Source organism: Myripristis murdjan, chromosome 6 (assembly GCF_902150065.1).
Source record: "Myripristis murdjan chromosome 6, fMyrMur1.1, whole genome shotgun sequence".
Taxonomy (NCBI): domain Eukaryota; kingdom Metazoa; phylum Chordata; class Actinopteri; order Holocentriformes; family Holocentridae; genus Myripristis; species Myripristis murdjan.
Window position 1 is genome coordinate 17,401,250 of NC_043985.1, and position 23,214 is coordinate 17,424,463.

A 23,214-nucleotide genomic window follows, 5' to 3' on the forward strand; every position below is an offset into this window, starting at 1 on the left:
CATAAAGTTATGCAGTTAAATTAATTTATTTACCACATTACTTGTTTAAGCACAGATCTTCTCAGCACATCAACCACGTTGCAGAGTATTAACAGACATCACAAATTTGTACTCTATTATAACCCTCTCCTGTTACATAAGCGGCTAATCTCTAGAAGGCAATATGATCTTCTCTGTTTCCCAATACCTCAGCATTTCCATAATCCCATTCAAGTCCTTCCTCGAATTAGGGAGGCACACTCTACCCAAAATATATTGCAGCTCCATTCAGCAAACTAATTAATACAATATTAAAACAATTCATGACATCATAGTTCACTTTGCAGATGCACTATTAGTAAAAGATAGATTAATATTTACTGCCTGTTCTGTTTTTTAATTGTTATTATTTTTAGTTATTTACTTATTTTAATATTGAGGTAGTTGGTGTATAGGAACAGTCCAAATACTCTATGTAATGCGGTTATTTGGACTGTAGGTAGTCCTTTGGCAGGTTTTCCAGGTTTCAATGTTGTCAAACAGTTCCGATGATGATGTAAGGGGCTTAGTGACGAAGAGATTTATATGGTGTGATCACCTCGGTGTTTCCATCTGTGGTGGTGACTGATTAGTCATCCACTCCACACACACCTGTCACTGCTTCAGAAGGCTGCGCACCAGTGAGAGGATACGCTACAAACAGGTGAGCTCTGGTAAAAAAGTATTGACAGTCTGTTCTGCAACTGGAAAACAATCTTTTTTGAGAGTAGCTTTCCCCTTTGTAATCACTGTTGATAATTTTTTTTTTTTTTTTTTGTGGATGGTTGTTGCATTCTGTTTGAACTGCTGTCCCCATCACAGGTCTCACAAATCAGACTCATGAGCTCTGTGTGGTTCTTCTGATGCAGGCTGTTTCTTGGTAGGCTGTACACAGGTGAATTTGGGAGACAATGAACAGTCTGGAGGATGTTCCATTTCAAACCCCAATGGGCTCACTGGGGGCGTCAAAGGAAATGGAGCTGGTGATGGCTCCGAACATCAACATCCCAGACCACCTCCAGATCCTGCGAGACACTGAAGTAAGACATTTAAGATTTATTTTTTACTGTGACCTTGAATGTTCAGATTGGCAGTACAATGTTGACGAGTTACATAAATCTGAGGCCTCGTGATGAATGCTTGTCTACTGATGCTGAGTTCATTGCATAAGTTCCTTGTTTTGGGTCATTTGAGAGTGGTGTTTTTCTATTGCAGTACCAGTTTGCCCTGGAGAACTGGGTTTTGACCGGGCGGCAGGGTTCTCGCAATAGGGGAACCCAGCCAGTTGGTCAGGCCTCATGTTGTGGGTCTGCTCCATCCTGCCCTCCGTACTGGCTGATGTTCAGCAGCCCTCAGGAGAGTCGCTGGGCCAGACGCAGCAGCAGCGACCTGTGGGCCCCTGCCCCTCGTCCTCGGAGTCACAGCCTGAATTCTGCACACTCCCACTGCCTGCACCACTGCACCGCCAGGTTCCACGCTGCGGACTCAGAGGATGAGGCTGGCTATTCTGAGGACAATGAGGGTTCCTCCACCGATGATGCATCTCATCTACCCAGGAGCAGAGAGAGGCCGAGGACTGCTGCACCAAGAGACCCAGTCTCCAGAGTCAAAGACCTCCACCTTGGCCCTTCTGCTCACAACTACAGGCCTCTCACTCCTCAGTACCCCGGAGGCCGCAGGACCTCCTCACCTGCAGACTGCAGACAATCTCAGCACATTTCACAGCAGGCCAGTCCCCTCTGCAACGGGCAGAAGAACGGCAAGAAGAGACAACGCTCACAGAGCTGCACAAACAGAAAGTACTCCCTAAACTCACAGACTGTTGTCCCTGTTCCAGCCAGGCTGCTGCAGCAGCCACGGCCCTCATCTGCAGGACCAATTGGCAGAATCCGCAGGCAGAAGGTTGAATTTCTCTCATTTATTAATTACACCCCATTCTCTTTACTTTGTGTTAAAACCAAACCTTTTCGCTTCATAATCCTGTATATTTGTCCATTCTTAGGCTCTGCGGACTGGTGGCTCCCATGGTGTTTTCTTTGATATATCTGCTGAGCTGATGTCAGCCCTCAGCCAGGAGGAAAGGGAGTTGCTTGAAGCTGTCACTGAGAAGGGTTATCCTTTACGCACAGCCATAGTGGCACTGCAGAAGACAGGCTATCGCAGCCCAGAGAAGGTATGTGTTGTAAAACTGCTGTGAATGTCCAACATGTCCCACTGTGCATCAGGGATCGTGTCTGACTTATGTTGCCTCTACCTTCATTTTATCATGGTCCAGCATATTGCTATCTTGACAGTCACTTGTCTTTTTCCCCAACAGATTCTGACTTTCCTGATGGCAAGTGACCGTCTGTGCAAACTGGGCTATGATGAAGCCCAGGTGGAAGAGGCCTTGGAGATGTTCCAGAACTGCGAGAGCAAGGTGACGCAGCTCTTTAGTGTAAACATGCAAAAGCAGATGAGCCAGATACACAGCTTGTACCTTTTGACCTTCACTTCTGTGAATTAACATTTGCTTTAAAATTCATTCCAGGCTGCTGAGTTCTTGCGCCTCCTGACACAGTTCAATGAGATGGGCTTCCAGCAAAATGTGATCAAAGAGGTGCTGCTTGTCCATGAAAACCACCGGGAGAGGGCCCTCGAAGAGCTGATGACACGCATGGGTTAAATAGAAAATCTTCCTAGTTAAGGCTAGATGGACAGGAGATCATTTTCCTTGTCTGTGTCAAATGTAGTAATGATATAGTCATAACCAAATGCTAAATAGGGGATACTGCTGTGTGATTTTGTCTCTCTGAGTAAATAATTAATGAACCTGTATCACCATACTGACTGTAGATGCTACAATAAAGATACCCAAGGCATAGCTGTGAAATTCTATTTTTAAAAAATGCATTGTCTATCATTTACAGAAAAACAAATAAAACATAGTTATACTCTGTAAAAAGTCAACTTGTGTTAAGAAAACATTTATTTACAGTGTTGGAAAAAAAAAAACAGCAAAAAGAAAGTGTGGACTTGATGAAGAGCATAATGGCTGTGATTCCAGCCAAAGGGAAACAAACCACTGTCCATTCAAAAAAAAAAAATCTAAGGCTGTGAATCAAAAGGAAAGCAAGCCTGGCATTGCTCATGAAGATTCATTTAAAAAGGCTGTACAGGAAAAGCATAAAATAAAAACCAACCATTGTCATGACAGGAGTGCTTTTAAAGCTTGCAAACAAAATTTAAATAGAGAAAACTGGCTAAGACCAACAAATCAGCCCAGCCTTAAACATTCAGCATGGTTTCTTGAGCCTAAAAATGTTTATGCAGCATAAAATATGTACTTTTTTTTTTTTCAGACTAAGGACTAACATTTAAAAAGCCACAAACACATTTCCCTCATGCCCACTGAAAATAAAGACAATGAAACTATGTTAAAGCACCAGTGAAGCTGGACGACTCCCGGTGCTGCTGCAGCTCCTCTGGCCGTCAGTGGTGACTGATGGTCGAGTTCAGCTGTCCTGACGCCTTCGTGATGTCTCGCTGTAAAGGAGAGGCAAAGCTACCTTTAAATATTTATGTTCATATGGATGTATTAGTATCTAATGTACAAGCCAAACACTTAAATATGCAATTCACTGTACTCATATATCCACACTGTGGCAGTATGTTCTCTCCACTGTTAAGACACTCAACTACTGAAGGATATAATTTGGAAATGGTATTTATTCATTTTAGGAAGAAATACCATTTCATGTTCAAATTGATGCCCATTGTTCTACTTGATGATTAGATTTTATTTAGTGTTACTATATTGTCACCTAAAGGCTTAAAAGGGATCGTTCACCCACTTTGGATCTGATGATTAAATACAAATGAATCTCTTAAAAAAGATACTTTAAAATCTCATTTTGAAGGCTAAATGCCCAAAACAAATCTTATTTTATTTTTATTTGAACCAGCAAAACACCTCTCTCAAATCATAAAAAATAATTTGAGAGAGAACACTGTGCGCATTAACTGTATTTCCTAACCCTAAGACACCACTTATAAAAAATGCTGTTCCATCTCATTTGAGTGGATTTATGTGCTCATTTTTTCAGGGCACCATCTGGGTGATGTTTACTGAACAAGAGGATGTTAACACTTAGCACTTAGGGGATAAAAGAAAAGTCAAAGGCAGAAAAAAAAATCGAAATGGGTTAACTATTCCATTAAAATAACAATTATATCAAGTGAGCTAGTAATAGCAAATTGTGCTATCATGCTAACAGGCAAAAAAATTCAGTTGTGATAGATCAGTTCAATGATGAGGAGTATGTGACTCAATAAAAACATTTATTAATTTAAAAAGTCTACTTGTTCAAGGTCAATATGAAATATGTGCTGCTTTCCCTGTGCTCAGTTTCACCATTGAGGAAACTAAGCAAGAGGAAATCAATCTGTCCAAATCAAATCAGTCACTTTTGCCTGATAACATTGTGTTTTCTTGGCTTTTAGTAGTAAAGGAAAAAGCAAAGCAAAATGCCGAAATTACCGCAAACTCTGAATAGGAGACACCAACAGCGTTGATGCTGAAGTTGCGATCGGAACTATCCTGAGATCTTAGCACGCCACTCAGAGCATTTCTACTGAGGTGGGAAATGTTTTCCTTGTTTCTGTCAAGTGCGCGGGGAGTCTTTCCATTCCCGGGGGTCCGCAGGCCAAGACCCTGTAATAAAACCATCTACAATCAGAAAAGGTTTTCTTTTCTGTCTTTTAAAAAGCATGAGGTGAAGCTTGTCTGCAAAGGAGAGGTGAGAGGACGATGGTGCGCTCACCTTGCTGGCGGACAGAGGTGTTCTCTGGACTGAGTGGCAGATCGTTCCAAAGCCAGAAGTGAGGGTGCTGTTGGTGGAGGCGATCGAGGTCCCATTGAGCTAAGGAGTAAGAGGGAGGAAGGTGAGTCAACTTTCTCCCACTATGTATTCATCCTGTCATGCATTAGCATTTCTGCATATACAAAATAAATAAACTACAGCACATTGAGGTGAGGTGCCTGCGCAGAGCCAAAAGGATCCTAAAAGACAACAGCCACCCCAGCCACAGCCTGTTCACCCTGCTGCCATCAGGCAAAAGATACAGAAGTATTCGCTGCCGTACAACCAGACTACAGAGCAGCTTCTTCCCTCAGGCTGTGAGACTACTAAATGCACCATCTGCACTCCTCCATGTTTAATAATTTTATTTTCTATACAATCAATTAATCAATCAAGAGGGAACCACACTTTAATTTCATTATTCAACCTGTTGTATAATGACAAATAAACTTCCTTGTATCCTTGTATCCTTGTATTACCTTTCGTACTTTGCCAGGTGTGGGAGTCCCTGCCATCCGCCTTTTGGATGGTGTCCGAATGGAGGTTCCATAGAGCATGTCCTCCTCAGTCTGTTTGCTTTTCTTCATTTGCTATTTCACAAAACAAAAACAGGGTAATAATACTGAAGATGCTTTCATGAGCAAACACACAAGACGTAAGACTTGTTTTTTTTTTTTTTTTAGTCCAAGTAATCAATTACCCTTTCCACTTTCTCTTTCTCCTTCTCTGAGTGGTGAAGATCCCACTGCTGTTGAACATACTCCAGGAATGTCTGTCCATCGACCCGGAACGTCCTGCCATGCTCCTGCTCCCAAAGGTCAATCTGAGCCTTCAGGCTCTTCTCCAACTGGAACAAACAGAGCAACAGTGATTCAACTCTGCCACCCAACACTGAACATTTAACACTGTTGCCATGCTGACAGCAGGTTGTGCTTTGCTGCTTAATTTTCTTTTTTCCATTTAATAAGCTGGTTTGGCAAACAAACGTACAAGTGCATCACTAAGACTGTCTGAGGTAAAAACAAATGTCTAGGCTTCCTTTGCTATCCAAAGCTGGTCCATGCACCGACAATCTCTTCCTACACACACTGCGTGCTCACATCCAATTAATGTTCAGATAATGAATCTAATCTGATAAACATTTTTAGACTTCTGGGAATCTAATGACAGCTCTGTACACTCTGCAACTATATACACTCACAACTGCTCATAGCAATCCTGTTAAGAAATCTTAGTATGTGTTAATAAAGGGCAGTCAGAAGCATCTACTCACCTTGGGCAGACTTTTTTGCAGGTCAGTTCTCTGCTTCTGTTCTTTGAGAAGGTTCCCGCCTCTGTTGTTAAACCGAGAGGGATCGTTCGCTTTTCTCTGTGGTGAGTACAAACACATCCAGTAACTATTTAACTTCATTAACAACACAAACATGTGAAGAACATCTACATCTGCACCTTATCATGTCATCTTGCATGTAGGTGTGGACTGGTGAAAATAAGCAAGTCTTTATAATTTTCACCACCCATAAGGGGCCATCACTCACATCAAGTTCAAGGAACAATGTCCAGTTCTCCTTCCATTTTGTGACTCCGTCAAAGAGCTCTCTGTGATCTTCATAATACTTCTTCAGAGTCAAGACCTCAGCCTCATGCAGGTTCAGAAGCTCCTCAGTGAAATTATCTGTGTGGAGAGACACACACTGAGACCCACCCACTCCACATCTCATTATGAACCACATATCCAGTGGAAATATGGCCTTGTGCTGTGATTAAATAACCACTAACCATCATGATATGAAACGAAAGCTTGACACTGCTCTTGGCTGTAAAAGCACCTCTCCCAGAAAAGGGAAATCTCAGCTCTTATGGCCTCAATGAAACTTTTCATGCTCTTCATCTTCAGGACATCCAGACGTTGGACTTCAGCCTCCAGCTACAAAGACAAGAGTGCACAACATGAGTTGAAATATTAGGCTGTACTATGGATCATTTAGAATCACTTTGTGAAACAACATTTGGATCATTTAGAATCATTTTGTGAAACAACATGCAATTCAACATATCAGAGGAAAAAAAAGCGTATTACTTCGATAAAGAGAACGCATCGTTTTCTTACCGCATCCCTGTTTTTCTTCTTTGACTTGACCATGTGCTCGGAGAAAGCCTCCCTCTCCTCTTGGGGAATCTGAAGTCTGTCCCACAGATCTTGGATCTTAGTGCGGTGTGCTGAACAGCACTGCTCATTTTCAGCCTTGTGTTCTTCCAACTGGTGGAGGCATTTAAAAAAAACACATGAATGCGTTGTAATACATGTTGCTGTTGGCTATTTTAATCATTGCATCACATGACATAAAGCGCCTGTAAGTAAATATCACCTGACTGAGGAGCAGCCGGAGAGCAGCAATATTGTCTGTTGACAGACAGAAGACATCCTCATCCTCACACATCACATCCCTCTCAAAACTGGTCTCTGGGGACCGCTCCAGATCATCCATACACACGATGATCTGCGACTTTATGCCCACAAATTCATCATGACGACGCTCCTGTGGGGGGGAGAAAAGGCAACGAGACGGCAATGAACACCAACAATCATAATACCAAACACATCCACATTTGGCACAACAAATAAATGTACAGAAAACCAGCAGTGGCTTGACCTTCTCTTTGGTCAGATCATCAAGGTAGGAGCGATAAGTCTTCAGTTCCTCCAGTGATGGGACGGCATCCTGGTCGATGCCAAAGGGGGTGCAACACATTATACGACACAGCTCACGGTCCTTGGCTAGAAGTGCTTTGAGGTCTTCCATCCTCTGCTGCTTGTGCTTCCTCATGACCTCCAGACGTGTGCGGCTGTCCTTCTCCAACTGCAAAATAGTGCATCCGTCCTCCTCCTTCAGAAGCAGAGCAGGAAATGGTTAGACAAAACAATTAAGTGGATTTCCAGGCAGACACAAAGGAAACAACCACAGATATGTCAGTGAGTACCTCAAACGGGGGCAGCTGGAGTTCAGTACACAAAGTTTTGAGTTCCTTGTGACAAGTTTCAATGCTGTTCAGCAGCCTCCTCTTGAGGGCCTCTTCCTCAGCAATCATCATGTCCAGCAAACTCTTAAAAAAACAAAACAAAAAGAAAACAAGCATCATTAGTTCTCCAGGTCCATAAAGGGTGAACACTCAATGGCACGCTTTCTTTGACAGTCTGTGTTGAACTTACTTGAATGTGCTTCTGGACAGCATCGGTCCTTTGCAGCCGCTGGTCCTCAGGAATCCCTATTTCTTCCCAAATGTCCTTCAGCCTTGCTAGTGCTTTATTGAGACAAGTCACAGACGCTGCTGCGTGGACTTCACTGGAATAAAAGGGGGGAATCATTAGGTGACTGGATTTCAGACACAAAATAACAAGCTCATACTTGCTTTTACCCTTTTTTGTGCTTGTTTTTCTTTTAGTCTACATTTGTACTGGGAACCCTTCTGCCATATTTGTAAAGCACTTGGGGTCAACTCCCGTTTTTTTTTTTTTTTTTTTTTTTTTAAATGTGGTGACAGCACAGTATTAACACGGACGTTAAGCCAGACAGCTACGCTAGCTAGCTAACAATGCGTTGTCCAACGCTATTTGTGTTTTTATCAACCGAGGTAAACATTTTAAAAATGAACGTTATACTCCAGATTTGCTCACAACAGCATACACACGATGTTACCAGTCCAAATGTGATAGGATATAGCCTATGTACCGATACGCTGTGCCCATTAAACACCGACAGCTAACATCAGCCAGCTGGTAAGTTGGCAAACTTTATAAGCGTTCAGCGACAACAACGAAACTGCCTGAAACGTGGACTAACCTTCTCCTCATGTTGCCAGTCAAAAAAAAAAAAAGTAAAAACAAACAAACAAACAAAAAACAAAAACAAAACTCAACGGGCGGTGGGTTATAAAAAGCGACCTTTCAGTCTGAAAAATGAAAAAACAGACAGTAACGCCGCCGTGGTGCCACCGCTGCTCCGTGTCCGCTGCTGCTGCTGCCGAGGTTTGAAATTTGCACAGAAACACTGCCCGGCCTCCGATTGGCTGATTACACCGACGTCAACGGATGTTATTCAGCAGGGCGGTGCGTAACGTCTGACGCCAAAGGGGTGGGGGGTTCCTGATTTTTTTTTTTTTTTTTTTTTTTTAAAGTACATCGTAAACAAATGAAATGCAGTAATGTGAAAACAGCTTTAAATGTTTTCCGTTTAGCTTTGTTATTCTTATTCTTATTCTTATTCTTTTTATATTAAAGCCAGAAATGCATTACCTTCCTTAACACATTTTGAATTTATTGCACCATAATGTCCATTTGTATTTCTGATGTGTGTTATGTATGTGTAGTTCTGTTTTAGAGACAGTCAGAAATATGGAGACATTTTTGTAATGTGATGATAGTGGATTAAATAACCGGAGAGAGAGAGAGAGAGAGAGAGAGAGAGAGAGAGAGAGAGAGAGAGAGAGAGAGAGAGAGAGAGAGAGAGAGAGAGAGAGAGAGAGAGAGAGAGAGAGAGAGAGAGAGAGCAGAAGATTTTGGTTCTACTCTTAGATTTCTGTGACTATGAGGTTCATAGTTTCATGACATGTAATTTTTTTTTTTTTTTTTTTTTTTTGAAAAAAGGAGTATAAAGCCAAGGCTCGGGGCTTATAACAGAAGTTACCACACCAGACTGCAAAGTTATAGTCATACCATGGGGTAAAAATACTACTACTATATATATACACACACACACACACACACACACACACACACACACACATAAAGTAAGCCACATGTATTTGTCCTGTCAGTACCACCAGTTACGATCTCTTATGCCAACAAACGTATTGGTTGAGTTTTCTGATTTTTTTTTTTTTTCAGAATTATAGTTTATAATCTAAATGAGGAAGCAATCTTTCACTGATTTTTTTTTTTAAAAAGATGTTCAAACTAGCACAAATGTATAATCAGCCCACATAAATAGTTTTCAACATGACAAATATGATTAAGAAAATAAATTAAAAAACTTTTGTTGGCATATATGAGTTATTAAACACATTCGAAGAACAAAATTCACAAAATTCATTCAACTTTCATTTACACATTATTCATATGAAATTGATAGTAGCAATAGGTAAAGTGACAGAAATTTGAAACTGTTCAGATTCATGTCACAGAAATCTGATTCTGATGGGAAAAGATGGAGTGGGGGTGGGGCGTGGGGGGGTTCTTCCTCCTGCTTTTATTTAAATTCTAAAAGCTTGATGAAGGAGAAGATGCCAAGTTAGGGGAAGATCCTTATTCAGCTTTCAGTCTTGTGATGTAATAGTTTTCTGTGGTTGAAAATATAAAAATATAGACTGACAATACATGGCAAGGACTGTTGAGTGGTTTCCACACCAGCAGGCTCCATTGACACCCATCCACCCACCCACACCCACCCCCCCACACACACACACACACACGCAAGAAGTTGGTGAATGCCACACAGGAAATGCGGCGGTGTTAACACCTCTTTGACCCTGCCAGTCCCATCAGTTTGGAGCCTTGTTCAAACTCATCGACCTTTATTTTAAATTCTGGTTTCTGATCCAAAGTTTCCAAAGACACCAAATACATCCTGCTGAGTTACAGTGAAATGTGTGTAAAGTGAGACATAGAGACATGGAGATGTTTGATGTGATGGTGCAGCCATAAAACAATGGCATCTTGAGTTTGGACAGTTCACTCAGTGTAAGTGAAGTGAAGTGTTGCAACCAGCAGGTACAGAAAATATATGTGCCACTGTTGCACAATATGAGAAAAGAAGTCTAACTTTGAAGCTACTTGAGGGGAAATTTATTGGAAAATCAGAATTAAAGGGCTTCAAAAATAAATAATACATACAGTGTTGTAAACAAAACTGTATGAACATGTCATCTTGGTTGGTTTGGTAACTTCAGCTCAGCGAGAGATAACCTCTGTCGCCTCCTCAGTGAGAATACTGACGCCCGCTGTCTGAGTAGAGTTTCCTGAGCACCTCCCCACTGAACTGATATGTCAATTTCTTCTTTACTTTTTTAATCTCTCCAGTCTTGCCGTAGTTCCGCAGAGCTCGAGCCATCTTCTGGTAGGTCATTTTTTTGCGGTTGCCCTTCTGGACGCCCCAGTGGCTGGCGAGAGCTTCCTTGTGTTTTGTGGAGAACTGGAAGATGCCCTTGTCCTGGTCCACCCACCAGATGCTGTCGCTCATGTCTCCGTTTCTTAGCAAATCCAGCAGGAACTGGTACAAGCGCATCTTCCTCTTGTTACCTGGAGTGGAAGTAAAAGACTTGGTCATGATAAACAGATTGGCAGGTGACGTTTCTTCAGGCTCCTGTGACATCAGTCCTGACAGCAGGACTTGGGAAGTGTCCATACTCACTAGTGTCCCTCCTTAAGGATGAGGGGTTGTGGCCTTCATACTCATCCTCCCCCTCTGATACCTCAAGAGGGGGACTCTGTCCTCTCTGCTCCTCCTCTGAGCGGTACTGGAGGGGGGATGCAGACGGCTGGTACTGGTAGCACAGGGTAGGGGTGTAGTACGGGATCTTTAGGGGGAAATATGAGCATGTCACAGTTCATATGTTAAACAAAGAAGTCACAGAGCTGCATTTTTTTTTTTTATTGGTTCACAGCCGTGTACTGCCTGACATTTTTTTTAGTCTGGTGGCGACAACATTGTCTTTGTACTAAAAGAGGAAGTAGCAATGCCAAAATAGAATTCAATACTCAGCAAGACCGTGTGGCTCACAAATGACATTTCAGTGAAATGTTTCACCGAGTTTCCAGCTCCTGTGTTTGCAATGATTTATGAATAATAAAAAAATCTGCTTTCATCAGTTATAAATTATCAAACACTGTGACATTTTCCCTCCGTACAGTAATTCCTCAAAATATATCCAGTGATTCTATGGGGGCGGCTCAAAAAGAGGCTGAACCTCCTCCCTTTTGCACTGATACACACAATATTTCCCTCTAGTGCACGTATATATACACACATTTCCATGTAGAAATATTTTTGGTTTACCATATTGTTCACTCAGAATAGAGAACTGTACAGTCCTACGCGAAAACAAGTACATATGAGTGACAAATAAAAGTTTCCTGCTTAACCACAGTTTTGATGTTTGCCTGAGTCCCTGTTGTGCAGAAATCCCTTATCTTACCTTATAATGAGTAAGCTGCAGTGACCAAATGTTACTTCACTCAGGGGAAATATACACTGAGCAATATTAAACATGTATAATACATGACATCATAGGTATTCTTGATGATATCATGACAAAAACTGCCTACGTTCCAAATTTGAGAAGCATTTTTTGTGGGATTTCTTTTAAGAGATGGGAATTTGTGTTATCATACTATGTATCCCAGGTCAGTAAAGATGCATTTAATTATTTTAAACCTTATGGGATAATGATTCTGCTTCTTGGACAACAGTAATGCCATGGTGAATATGAGCTGTGCACATGGGCAGATGAAAAACTCACTTGTGGTGACACAGAGAGCGGCCCGAGCACCGGGTCCGGGTGGAGGGAGAGAGGCTCGCTGCTGTAGCGGAAGGGCTGCAGCAGCTGTGGAGGAGAGACACACTGAAGCTCCGTGAAGTGATTAGCTGGAGAGTTTTCAAAGTCCGTCTGAACACGGTCCGAGTGGTAGCTCCATCTATGGTCTGAAAAAAATGACAAAAGTTGAGGCAGCCAGTCATGCAGTGATTCATGCTGTACTCCACAGTTAAATGCCGTGCTCTTACCTTCATAAACCTCTCCCACATTAGAGAGGTAGGAGTATAACTCCGCAGGTGGGCGATAAATATCTGGCTCATTTGGAATAATTTCCTGTGAGGCATTTGGAAAGAAAAAGTGAGATGTTATTATTGAGAGAGAAAAGGGTTGTCTCTCTGTGTCCGACTAAAATGAGGTAAAAATGACCATTAACTGTATTTGTTATAAACATGAATGTAATAAAATATAAAATATAGAAGCAGTTATCTCCATTTAGCATAAACATGACACAAAACAAGATCCTCTCACCATGGCAAACAAAATCAAAGTCATCAAAACTTACATATGTCCGTAAGTCATATACATCTAATACATGCTACATTCAAACAAAAAGCACTTACAGATGAAATGACATAACCATCCATCGTGTAAACAAGGCAGCATGAGAGTCTTGGTTCCTGAAGCCGGAGATCAATGTTATCTTTGATTTTGGCTTTACAGAAAAGCTTGCCGTGTTTCTCAACATGGACTGGACAAATAGGAACTGAAAGTGTCCCAGTGACAAATAAGCTTGATCCTACAGCCTATATTCATACCATCTATTTGTCAAGTTCATATGACCAGTCAGTTCCTGATGGCAACGTGTGAGGCTATATTATAGGCCACCACAGTATCACATAAGAATTATTTCAAATGAAGCAGAGGGGAAGTAAAGCTGTGCTTTTTGAATGCAGAGTGTTAATATTTTTCCCATAAAATATGAGCAATATGTTTTGTATCAGATTCCAGTCTGAGTTGTTTGTAAGCATGTGGAAATAGTAGATATGATAGATCATAACAAAGTCGCACTGTTGAGTTCTTGTCATGTTTTATTATCAGTAATGGCAACCCCAAAGTAAAATGGCAAAGTTGCTAAATTAGAAATGTAACACAGAAGCAGAAACAAGTCACCTATGTCAGATTTGCTCTGTATAAGCAGCATTAGTTAAACTTCAACTTGTTCTTTAATTATTATGTCTCGGCTCAGCCATATGACCAGCAGAATATATTATTTCATCCACTGAGATGTACTCATGTAGGAATTTTCAAGACTATCAGCAGAGAGAGGCCAAAACCAAAAGTGAAGTTCAGAGCTGTTCTTGTTCCCCTTTTCAAAGCCTGGTGTTATGGGTCCATTTGAGGAAGTGTTGACTGGTGAATACAAGCAAAAGCCTTACTGAAACGACCCTTTGCCATTGTGTTGCTGACATGTTTAATTTTTTTCTGCTGTTTTGACCATGAAATGACCACAGTTCTTTTGTGTAATTGTGGACTATTTCAGTTTATTTTATTTTATTTTAGTTTATTTGTACATATCAAGAACAACATGGCAAAATTTTATAATGATGGGAAAAAACCCCATGTGGAGCGATGAATATGTCTACAATGACATGCTAAAGACTTTGTGGTTCCCCTTTGTAGCAGAAAATGATACAAAAACACAGTCATGATACATAATAGTAATAGGCAACCACCAATCAAATGTAGAAAACCATAGCTATAGCCTTCTTATAAAATGAGTGTTTGTGGTGAAAATGGGTGTAGTAGCCTAGTAGTCATAGTAGTAGTAGGAATAATACGCTTCATTTAAATAGCATCTCAGAAAGCAAAATCACAACAAAAAGCTGCATAGACAGACCAAAAAAAAAAAAGAGCAATGCAATATTAAAGTAATATCAAGAGAAGGTTCAAACAGGAAAACAAAAGATGCAAAACACAGTAGAGAGAAAACAGAATGATGCTGACAGATAAAGATTTAAAAGAGATTAAAAAAGGCAGTAAAAATGAACCCCCCCCCCCCCCAAAACAAACAAACAAACAAACAAACAAACAAAAAACAGATAGAAATTAATAACTACAACCACAGCAATAGGAGCAATAATAAATAAAGAAATAAAATAATAAGAGGAGCTGTGTAATAGGTGTGTGTGTGTGTGTGTGTGTGTGTGTGTGTGTGTGTGTGTGTGTGTGTGTGTTCTAGAAGAGCTGGCTGTTAGGAGCTGTATGTTGTATTTGTCAGCCAGTTTGATCCACTGTATATTGGATGATCTACATTGATCTACTGTATATTGGATGATCTACATTGATCTACTGTATATTGGATGATCTACATTGATCTACTGTATATTGGATGATCTACATTGATCTACTGTATATTGGATTATCTCTATTGATCTACTGTATGCTGGATGGAAAATTAGCACAGGCAGCTGTCTGTTAGATCTGCTGAAACACTGATTGCTCAACAACAGAGAAACAGTCTGAAAATGAGGTCATCAGCGGGGTTTCCTGTGGGCTGTCATTCCATTTAGCTTCCACAAGTGAGCACCAGCTGCTTGGTGGTATGGTATGGTATTTATTTATTTATTTATTTATTTATTTTTTAATTCTTATTTTTTCATTCATTCATAATATTTAAAACAGAGGGTGCTCTATCTGGCAGGACTTTGTCAAACTCCGGACATCCATTTGTGAGGACAGCGACGAGCGCAGGCCTGGGCCTTGTTGTGTTTTCAAATATTTGCTCTGTCTCCATCTACTGGAAGGAGAGGTTGGAGTGACCAGTATCTAGGCTAGACTGAGTTCAGAGGCAGAGAGGAGACAACCAAAATAGCTTATCGAGGCCCCAAATTAATTGATCCCACACCTCCGAATTTTGATTCCTCTCGGCGATGCGTGACAAATCAAAGAAATGAAGGCTGGGGGAATTTACCAGCAATCCAGATTTCCATTCATTGCTGAGCTGTATCCCCATCTCAGACCCTGACAACAGCAGCCAGGAGCGGAATCCTGCTGTCCCGTGGAATTATCACGGCAGCAAGGCGAGATACGCATGGAACATGGCTGCTATGAGGACTTTAACGGTGGCGGGTCTCTTTTTGGCATTTTGTGCTTTAGGCTTGATAGCGATAGCGATCAGCACTGACAACTGGTATGAGACAGATGCGAGGAGGCATCGGGAACGCTGCAAGAATTACTCCAACAAAAGAAACGACCCCGGGTACATTTACATCTCCAACAACAACCTTCCTCTCCGTATGCTACCAAAGGAGAATAATGTAGAGAGGAAGGGCTCCAGTGGAGGAATGCTGCTGCGGGCTAAGCGGCACTTCTTGCCTCCTGCTCCGGCCATGGAGTCCCTCTGCAGTCGGCAATTCAACTCTACCATCACCGGACTGTGGAGAAAGTGCCATCGGGAGGGATTTGACTTGGAGACGGAGGATCTGATCTTCAAAGGTTTGAGTTTGAGGTTATGTGTTTGTGTGTGTGATATGATATTTCATACAAGTGTGTAACTATGTTTGTTTTTTGGACATTTCGACTGACAGGGCTGTGTGCGCGGCGCTGTTCACGGGGGTTTTCACAATGCTTTTGTACACGAATGCGCTATCCAATGTGCTGATGCTGCGCACAGTCCTTCAAGGCCTACGCAGTAACGCGGAGTACAGTGACAACACGTTTCGACGTGTGATGTTTTTGCAGCACAAAAGGGCAAGCCGTAGTAGCAGAAAGCTCCATATGTGCACAATAAGCTTACTCCACAATGGTGTGGGTGTGTGGGTGGATGGGTGGGTAGGTAGGCTGGTTGAGAGGGTGGGGAGGGGTGCGGGAAGCTTTGTGATATCTCTTCATCTCGTTTCAATGCCCGTGTAGCATCCTCTTTGTGTTGTTTACATCCACAGGATTGGTTCAGCGCTGCACACCAATAAAATACTACTACTCATCAGCAGCGCTCCCGAGGAATTTGCCAATTAATCTGACAAAAACAATAAGGCAGGATGAGTGGCATGCTCTTCGTAAGTTCCCACTGCTCTTTCCCCCCCACATTTGATGAATTAACGCTGAAACTTGGCATCATGCCAACAGAAACGTGTTTATTTCCCTCTTGTGTGTTTTGCAGACCTACAGAGGATGACAGCGAGCTTCATCGGCATGGCCATATCCATCATCTTCTTCGGCTGGATCATAGGCGTGCTGGGCTGCTGTAAGGAGCATGATCTGATGCAGTATGTTGCTGGACTTCTTTTCCTTATGGGAGGTAAGAGCTACTTTACATACAGAGCACTACCCTACAGCGCCACAGAGGGGCAGTGCAGTCTTTGTTATTGAGAGAGACAAGCCTTTCAGTGCATTGACAGATGCATTCAGGGAAATGATGCATCAGAGAGGTGAATGGGGAGAGGGAGAAATTGGGTTGCTGTTTTGCATGACTTGCCTCTTCCCCTTTTCTCTCTGACAGGGACGTGCTGCATCATCTCCCTTTGCACGTGCGTGGCCGGGATCAACTTTGAACTGTCTCGCTATCCTCGCTACATGTTTGGAATACCAGAGGACATCAGCCATGGGTACGGCTGGTCCATGTTTTGTGCCTGGGGTGGGCTGGGCCTTACGTTGTTGGCTGGATTCCTGTGCACGCTGGCCCCCTCCCTCTACCCTCCACACACCCCTGTGGTGCACAAGCCCAGACAGGAGAACGGCTGCGTGTGACAGGCTGCTCCACATCCAACAGACACCTGTCTCATCTTGAAACAGTGACGAGCCCTGTTCTGGGGATACTTTCACCCAGGGACTCGACAGTGAGAGCCTTCACTCAGCTTGGCACAAAGAAGAGCACAGGACCCTGGCTTTCACTCACATGAAAATGAAAAGGGGGTGAAATTTTACTGAAGATGATTTCAGTTCCTCTGGTGCTTCTTTCTGTCCCTTTCTATGAATGAACTGTTCAGTGTTATTGCTTGCTCTTCAAGAGGAGAATAGTTATACAAAATTTCTTCTTGTAAAATCTGCTGGTTTTGAAAAAAAAAAAATAAATAAACACAGCCAAAAAAAAAAAAAGAAAAAAAAAGAAAAAAAAGAAAAAACAATAGCACAACTCTGAATTCTGTATTGAAGATGAAATTATGGATGTGTTATTCTCACATTTCAAAGGGCAACTGTGTATCATTATGTACCCATTCAAAACAAAACTATGTAAATGTACTTTTTGAACTGTATGTATGCAGATGCATTTGTGTTTATTCAAGGAAAAAAAAAACATGAGCATTAAGACCAAACTGTATTTGAGGGAAGTGTTTTGATGTTCTTGAGGTCATACCCCAATCAAAATATTTTTGAAAAATAAAATGGCCATGCAAAACAAATCTTTTTTTAAAAAATCTTTTATTCCTGTTTGACACATCTAACAAACATTTAAACATCTTTGTTCTCTTCTTTGCAGCGACATGAGATCAGAGGTGTGTCACCAGAGGAGGAGAGCTGCTAATGGAGTAACAATTTTAATAGCTTTATTTTTACAACTTCAGCTGTTTGCATTATGGTTAGTCTTACAAAACGCTGGTGACGGGCACTTTTTATTGAACCACTTCTGAACACTAAGCCCAGTGACCAAAGTTTTTCCACTGAGTGAGAAAACGTCCAAAAATAAACAATTCAAATACACAACAGAATACAATAAAAACAAGGCCACTGCTCAGCTGCGCGTTACAATGAAAAAGAACTGGCCTTTTGTAAGCTCAACATCAACAACACATTACAAAGAAATGAAACTGAGACGTTATTAAAACAAGCGACATTTCATAGTTCTGCTATTGTGCGCAGTCGTTGTAAAGATTTTTTTTTCATTTAGGACACACATAGCAGCCACTGTGGATTGTAATTACTCTTCTGCAACTTTCATGGGAAATTTAATCTTTCTGACATCTAATCCAAACACTGGCTTCACTCATTTCCTGAGGTTTCTTCGCTCGGCTCTTAAGCAGTTCCTGCACATTACTGTCTCGCTCAGAGTTATATTTATTCTGTTCATACATTTATAATATGCAGGAGAAGCCTGAACAATGTCTTCTATAAAGGATATGCGTCGCACCTATCGTTGATTAATGCTGTGGTAGCTACCGAGGCCTGGTCTTTCTCAAGTGATACTAAGTGCTGCTGACATGGTAATTTAAACTGGTGGCTCTCATTAGGCTGTCAGATCATTACTTGCACCTTCTGACACTCTGAAAAGATCAGCGATTTTGAAATGACTACAGCTGGGTTAAGCAACATTTCAGCAGGATTTCACTGTTACTTACAGTTCATGCAGTAAAAAAAAAAAAAGTCTAACTTTTACAAATGACTTACTTGCTATACCAGAAATGATGCCAGAGTAAAACACATCACAGTGGCAAATATGTCCAATTTATACACTCAACACATGTGCTACGCCTATATAAGCACCAACCAACTTGTATCTTAAGACACCTAAATTATAAAGGTCTATCCTCCTTTATTATGATTGGGATTATAATTCTGATTATGATCACAATTAGCAGCAGTGTTTCAAAACTGCTAAGTAACCATTAATGACATTCCCACACAGGCAAGAGTTTTGTTTTTTTTTTTCCCAGTGTGCTGGATGTGCTCGGTGCACTCAGGACAAAGAGTGGGATCAACGTCAGGTCATTCCCTCTCTGCATTCTTGAGCAGCACTTATTTGCTTTTAAAAAATGTCAGCAAAGAAAATCCACTCTCACAGCAGTGTGTTTGACCGCCGTATCCATGTACCGGTTTTTGGGGGACCAGTGTCCTGAAAGTATCCCAAAGGTGAAAAGGTTCCCATGAAACAATAAGTGGTTTTGGCAAAAACAAAGAAGGCATGATGGGTGTGTCAATTATTAAACTTCTTGTGGCTGTCAATTAGCCCTCATATTGGGAATCCAAAGGCACACAAAAATTAAGGATGTTTTCTGTATTTTTTTTTAAATCAAATTTTCAGAGGGCTCCACAGAGCCCCTGACAGTGAAGACCTCAGGCATATATGTTTTCGTTTTTCTTTTTCTTCTTCTTCTTTTTTTTTTTTTTTTTTTTTTGAGGCAGTGCTCATGGAGCCCCTACATCTCTGGTTTTTGACAGGGTTGGCCAGCACTGCGCTGTGCTGGGCTAAAGAGAGCTGTTTTTGAAAGGAGGTCCCTCAGGGGAAGCTGGACTGTGAGGAAAACCAGACAGAGGAAATCACACCCAGTTGCACCCATGGCAGCCCATCTGGCTCCTTCACATCTACAGAGACATTATCTCTGTAAAAAAGTGGTCACGCTTAGCAGTTACTTTATGGTTGCTGCAGCGGTTGTTGGCAGAAATAAAACATTTTAAGTAATGGTTAGCAGGGGAGAATATGCAGCTTAGTATCAAAGGCATTCAAAGTATTAGATTCTGGGGAGCTACAAAGTGCATCATTTATATGCAGAAAATGGTTGGATTTGTGTGATTCACTCTGTAGGGCAGAGTTAATGCCTTGGGGATTCTGAGTAAAAACATCTGGCTGAAATGAGATGTCATATGTCAACAAATCAGAACAGGAGCTTTCGATAGAGATTCAGACATGCAATAATGTAATTTCAGCAAAATGATGTCATCTAATACCCTAGATAGAAAGGGATACCCACAGACACAATTTCAACACAAAAGCATTTCATATCAACCACAATCTTTAAAGATTGCCACAGCAAAAAGGGCAGATTGTGACGACCGTGGTTTCCTTTTGGACAAAATATTTCATACTCGAGTAGATGACTTCCAGATGCAGTGGGAGGAAATGACAGACTTCAGACGCCAATTAACCACAGCCACTTGAAGGGATGTTCAATTTGAACTCTTTTGTAATGCCAGCAACAAACAAAGTGACGCAAAGAAATGACAGGACAGGGTCAGTGCCTTTCAACTGGTGTAAATGTGCAAAAATCACAAGTTCAGATTTCAAAGATCTCATTGTTTATGCACATTTGAGGCTTTGCAGAATGGAGCGCGTCTTATGGTTGCCATTATGCACCACATTTATGCTGCAATACAACATTATCTCAAGAGAAGTTAGTGGGGCTTGTAATGGATTTAGTGCTACAAAGCAGAATAATTTTCTTTTGGAACAGAGATAAAGAAAAAAAATCAGATGTATGATAAATATTTTGAGCTTTTATTTGATAAGTGATTAAAACAAAATCTTGGGAATACGCTCTAACAGATTGTAAAAGAGTTAAACACACTGAACCAGTGGCCTGTTTTCGTAAGACACACAGGCCAATATTTCCATTTAAAGGGACTTTATTTTTATACTGTATTTTCTGTAAGTGAAGAATGTCTTGCTCAGAGAGGCCCATACTGGCATAATTTAGGTTCGTGTTTCATTTCCCCCCTGTGTCCTCCTGACTCAGTGGAATGTGTTAATGTTTTTGCTGGAGTTCCTTAACAAGTGATACATTTAAGGAATGAGGATAAAGGTCAGAGATACTTAAGAATACTTAAGAGGAACATTCTTCAGCCAAAATGAACTTTCCAGTTTTATATTGAACTGGAGGGTCCCTCTCTCTCTCTCTCTCTCTCTCTCTCTCTCTCTCTCTCTCTCTCTCACACACACACACACACACACACACACACACACACACACACACACACTATACTTTGAGATACTCTGTTTTCAGGCGGCTCAGTCTTGACCCATGGCTGCGGATGATGAGGGTCAGCAGGTCATGCTTATCCTTCAGTCCCAGAGAGATGTCCGTAGTTTCCCTCAGAAGGTCCCTCACATCATTCATGGGCTTGACTATGTAGCCATTGAGTTGGTGCTCCTCTCTGATGTCGCTGTCTTGACTTTGTTTGAACTTCACCTCCAGCTCCACCAGAGACTTGTCCACGTTGGAAAAAGCCTCGGCTATCTGAGAAATCTCTCGCTGGAGGAACTTCCCGTAGCTGTCCTCTCCGTCCAGGTCGTAGGCGATGGTCCTCCCGATGCTCTCCAGCAGCCTGGCGGCGTCCTCGGTCAAATGCTTGGTGATGATGAAGTCGTCCCGCACCACTGCGTCGCCGTCCTCCACTCCTCCACATGGCCGCACGTCCGAAAACTTAAACAGCATCTGGCATTTCTCCGGGTCCTCGGTCTCATCGTAGTCGCCGTCCGGGACGAAGAAGTGATGGAAAGTGCCGTTGGAGATCTCCGCTTGCAAGGGGCCGCTGTAGACTGCCGGGGAGAGAGGCGGATGGGTGAACATGAGCAGCAGCAGCAGCAGTGGGACAGGATCCATTATTCACCTCCTCTCTTTGGCGAAGAGCATCTGCACTGGCAGTCTGATCCACCGCACGCTTTTCACTCCGACTCATGTTACAGCAAGCCCCCGTCACCTAAAAGGCACAGCCTGCCTCCAGCCCGGCGGGCCCCTTGTCCGGGCTGGGCTGGGGCTGAGGAGGACAAGCTTTTCAAAAAGGCACACAAGTCATTAAATCAGCTCCAACACGGAGGGAGACCATTGTTCAGGATTTGAACTGCATTACAAAGCAAATGCTTGCCCTGGAGTACTAATTTCAACTTTTAGCCCAAGGACTTAATATGTTTCAGTCAAATAAAAACACAAATGCCTCAATTTTAGGTAAAGGGTTCACTGTAGGGTCAGTAGTTAACAATTGCTGTCCTAACTATCTAGCAACAGAATGGGCTGAATCCAGTTATCATAAATCACGATACACATGCCTTGAACCGCTCATTTCCATGTAGCCTACCAGCAGTAAAATAATAAAGTTGTTCTTTTTAGTGTTAGTAGTCCGTGAGACCTAACATTTACACAGCCTACAGCTGATCTAGATTTAGTTACCCACTAGCACAGTCATGTTTTGGAAAGCTCACTTAGCATAAAACAACTACTCTGTCAGATTATTTTAAATTAGCCTACTACGTGCCAGTGCACAATTAATCAAAATATGAACGCAGATATGATAATAGCTGAAAAACATCGACTGTACAACAATCAATCAATCAATCAATCAATCAATCAATCAATCATGGTTTAAAGAGTTACTGCCCACTAAATAAAAGATAGGAATACTGTTATAAAACACATTAATGTCGGTGTTAATATTGGCATTTCTACCAAACTGAGATCCAAAATGTAAAATATGTTTTTTTTATATATATATTTATTTTTATTGAACCTTTCTATATACAAGTAATCTCACTGAGACACATTCTCAAGATAGGCCTGTCCAAGGCAAACACAACAATACAACACCAAGCATACAAGACATTCAGTGTGAATGTGCAGAAATGCCAAGGGATTAACAGATTAAGATTAAAATACCAAGAACAAGAGCAAAGATGCTCTCTCTTAAAGGTGGGGACTCAAAGGGCTTTATTGTGTGTGCGTGTGTGTGTGTGTGTGTGTGTGTGTGTGTGTGTGTGTGTGTGTGTGTGTTTTAGCTGAGTATGTTTGCTTGTTACTGTAGTTCAATATTTCAACATCCAGGCTGCCTCCTTTCTTCAGCTGAGGTGAATGCCTCAGTGATTTGCATGTCACCGTGAATATTTAACAAAGGTGAACCTATTATGAGACGGCTCATGGAAAACACAACAAAGAAGTGTGTGTGGGGTGTAGGTTACTTTCAGGAGATAATGTCAAATACGGTTGCGGTGAGCATCATCATGAATCGGAGGACACTGAGAATGAGGTCTAAATCAGACTGACTGTCCCTAGTTAATAGTAAATGGTTGCGGTAGATATGATAATATTTAACTTTGTTCATGAGTTATCTGTATAGTAAGTAAATC

The 23,214-nt window shown here is 41.7% G+C and overlaps 5 protein-coding genes across 7 annotated transcripts; 2 read left to right on the top strand and 3 right to left on the bottom strand.

The window, feature by feature from the left end:
- The first annotated feature begins 552 nt into the window (after positions 1-552).
- On the top strand, positions 553-2,967 carry LOC115360725 (ubiquitin-associated protein 1-like). Of its 2 annotated transcripts, none has more exons than XM_030053836.1 (6): positions 553-682; positions 888-1,058; positions 1,234-1,920; positions 2,021-2,191; positions 2,336-2,437; positions 2,549-2,967. In XM_030053836.1, exons 2-6 carry the CDS (start codon positions 930-932, stop codon positions 2,681-2,683), a joined length of 1,224 nt encoding a protein of 407 aa, XP_029909696.1. In that variant the 5' UTR covers positions 553-682; positions 888-929; the 3' UTR covers positions 2,684-2,967. The 2 variants fall into 2 exon arrangements, with proteins under 2 accessions (XP_029909696.1, XP_029909697.1); XM_030053837.1 differs by having other exon boundaries at positions 596-682; positions 903-1,058.
- Positions 2,968-3,299: 332 nt separating this feature from the next.
- LOC115360718 (protein regulator of cytokinesis 1-like) lies at positions 3,300-8,891 on the bottom strand. Of its 2 annotated transcripts, none has more exons than XM_030053819.1 (14): positions 8,702-8,891; positions 8,071-8,203; positions 7,842-7,964; positions 7,514-7,747; positions 7,229-7,399; positions 6,970-7,119; positions 6,639-6,786; positions 6,398-6,534; positions 6,133-6,228; positions 5,560-5,706; positions 5,339-5,449; positions 4,821-4,919; positions 4,538-4,711; positions 3,300-3,543 (listed from the first exon to the last, which is right to left on the bottom strand). In XM_030053819.1, the coding sequence occupies exons 1-14, from the start codon at positions 8,710-8,712 to the stop codon at positions 3,490-3,492; spliced, it is 1,788 nt and encodes a 595-aa protein (XP_029909679.1). In that variant the 5' UTR covers positions 8,713-8,891; the 3' UTR covers positions 3,300-3,489. The 2 variants fall into 2 exon arrangements, with proteins under 2 accessions (XP_029909679.1, XP_029909678.1); XM_030053818.1 differs by lacking the exon at positions 8,702-8,891 and adding an exon at positions 8,591-8,615.
- Positions 8,892-10,510: 1,619 nt separating this feature from the next.
- spi1a (Spi-1 proto-oncogene a) lies at positions 10,511-13,153 on the bottom strand. The gene is made up of 5 exons (XM_030053845.1): positions 13,010-13,153; positions 12,638-12,722; positions 12,375-12,556; positions 11,267-11,432; positions 10,511-11,154 (listed from the first exon to the last, which is right to left on the bottom strand). Exons 1-5 carry the CDS (start codon positions 13,031-13,033, stop codon positions 10,835-10,837), a joined length of 777 nt encoding a protein of 258 aa, XP_029909705.1. The 5' UTR covers positions 13,034-13,153; the 3' UTR covers positions 10,511-10,834.
- Positions 13,154-15,124: 1,971 nt separating this feature from the next.
- tmem276a (transmembrane protein 276a) lies at positions 15,125-17,788 on the top strand. Its single transcript, XM_030053844.1, has 4 exons — positions 15,125-15,884; positions 16,331-16,444; positions 16,549-16,686; positions 16,888-17,788. Exons 1-4 carry the CDS (start codon positions 15,488-15,490, stop codon positions 17,133-17,135), a joined length of 897 nt encoding a protein of 298 aa, XP_029909704.1. The 5' UTR covers positions 15,125-15,487; the 3' UTR covers positions 17,136-17,788.
- Positions 17,789-19,559: 1,771 nt separating this feature from the next.
- On the bottom strand, positions 19,560-21,819 carry fibina (fin bud initiation factor a). Its single transcript, XM_030053848.1, has one exon. The coding sequence runs from the start codon at positions 21,698-21,700 to the stop codon at positions 21,074-21,076; it is 627 nt and encodes a 208-aa protein (XP_029909708.1). The 5' UTR covers positions 21,701-21,819; the 3' UTR covers positions 19,560-21,073.
- Positions 21,820-23,214: the final 1,395 nt, after the last annotated feature.

What these genes read in the sequence shown, in the direction of transcription:
- LOC115360725 (XM_030053836.1), top strand. Translation starts at nt 930, where the DNA reads ATGAACAGTCTGGAGGATGTTCCATTTCAAACCCCAATGGGCTCACTG. An exon ending in AGATCCTGCGAGACACTGAA is followed by an intron (nt 1,059 to 1,233) that starts GTAAGACATTTA and finishes TTTCTATTGCAG; the next exon opens with TACCAGTTTGCCCTGGAGAA. An exon ending in GCAGAATCCGCAGGCAGAAG is followed by an intron (nt 1,921 to 2,020) that starts GTTGAATTTCTC and finishes GTCCATTCTTAG; the next exon opens with GCTCTGCGGACTGGTGGCTC.
- LOC115360718 (XM_030053818.1), bottom strand. An exon ending in TTTCGTTTCATATCATGATG is followed by an intron (nt 6,535 to 6,638) that starts GTTAGTGGTTAT and finishes CTCTCCACACAG; the next exon opens with ATAATTTCACTGAGGAGCTT. An exon ending in TCTCCTATTCAGAGTTTGCG is followed by an intron (nt 3,544 to 4,537) that starts GTAATTTCGGCA and finishes TCTCCTTTACAG; the next exon opens with CGAGACATCACGAAGGCGTC.
- spi1a (XM_030053845.1), bottom strand. Translation starts at nt 13,033, where the DNA reads ATGGATGGTTATGTCATTTCATCT. An exon ending in CGCTCTCTGTGTCACCACAA is followed by an intron (nt 11,433 to 12,374) that starts GTGAGTTTTTCA and finishes TTCCCCCTAAAG; the next exon opens with ATCCCGTACTACACCCCTAC. An exon ending in ATCCTTAAGGAGGGACACTA is followed by an intron (nt 11,155 to 11,266) that starts GTGAGTATGGAC and finishes CTTCCACTCCAG; the next exon opens with GTAACAAGAGGAAGATGCGC.
- tmem276a (XM_030053844.1), top strand. Translation starts at nt 15,488, where the DNA reads ATGGCTGCTATGAGGACTTTAACGGTGGCGGGTCTCTTTTTGGCATTT. An exon ending in GGATGAGTGGCATGCTCTTC is followed by an intron (nt 16,445 to 16,548) that starts GTAAGTTCCCAC and finishes TGTGTTTTGCAG; the next exon opens with ACCTACAGAGGATGACAGCG. An exon ending in ACTTCTTTTCCTTATGGGAG is followed by an intron (nt 16,687 to 16,887) that starts GTAAGAGCTACT and finishes TCTCTCTGACAG; the next exon opens with GGACGTGCTGCATCATCTCC.
- fibina (XM_030053848.1), bottom strand. Translation starts at nt 21,700, where the DNA reads ATGGATCCTGTCCCACTGCTGCTGCTGCTGCTCATGTTCACCCATCCG.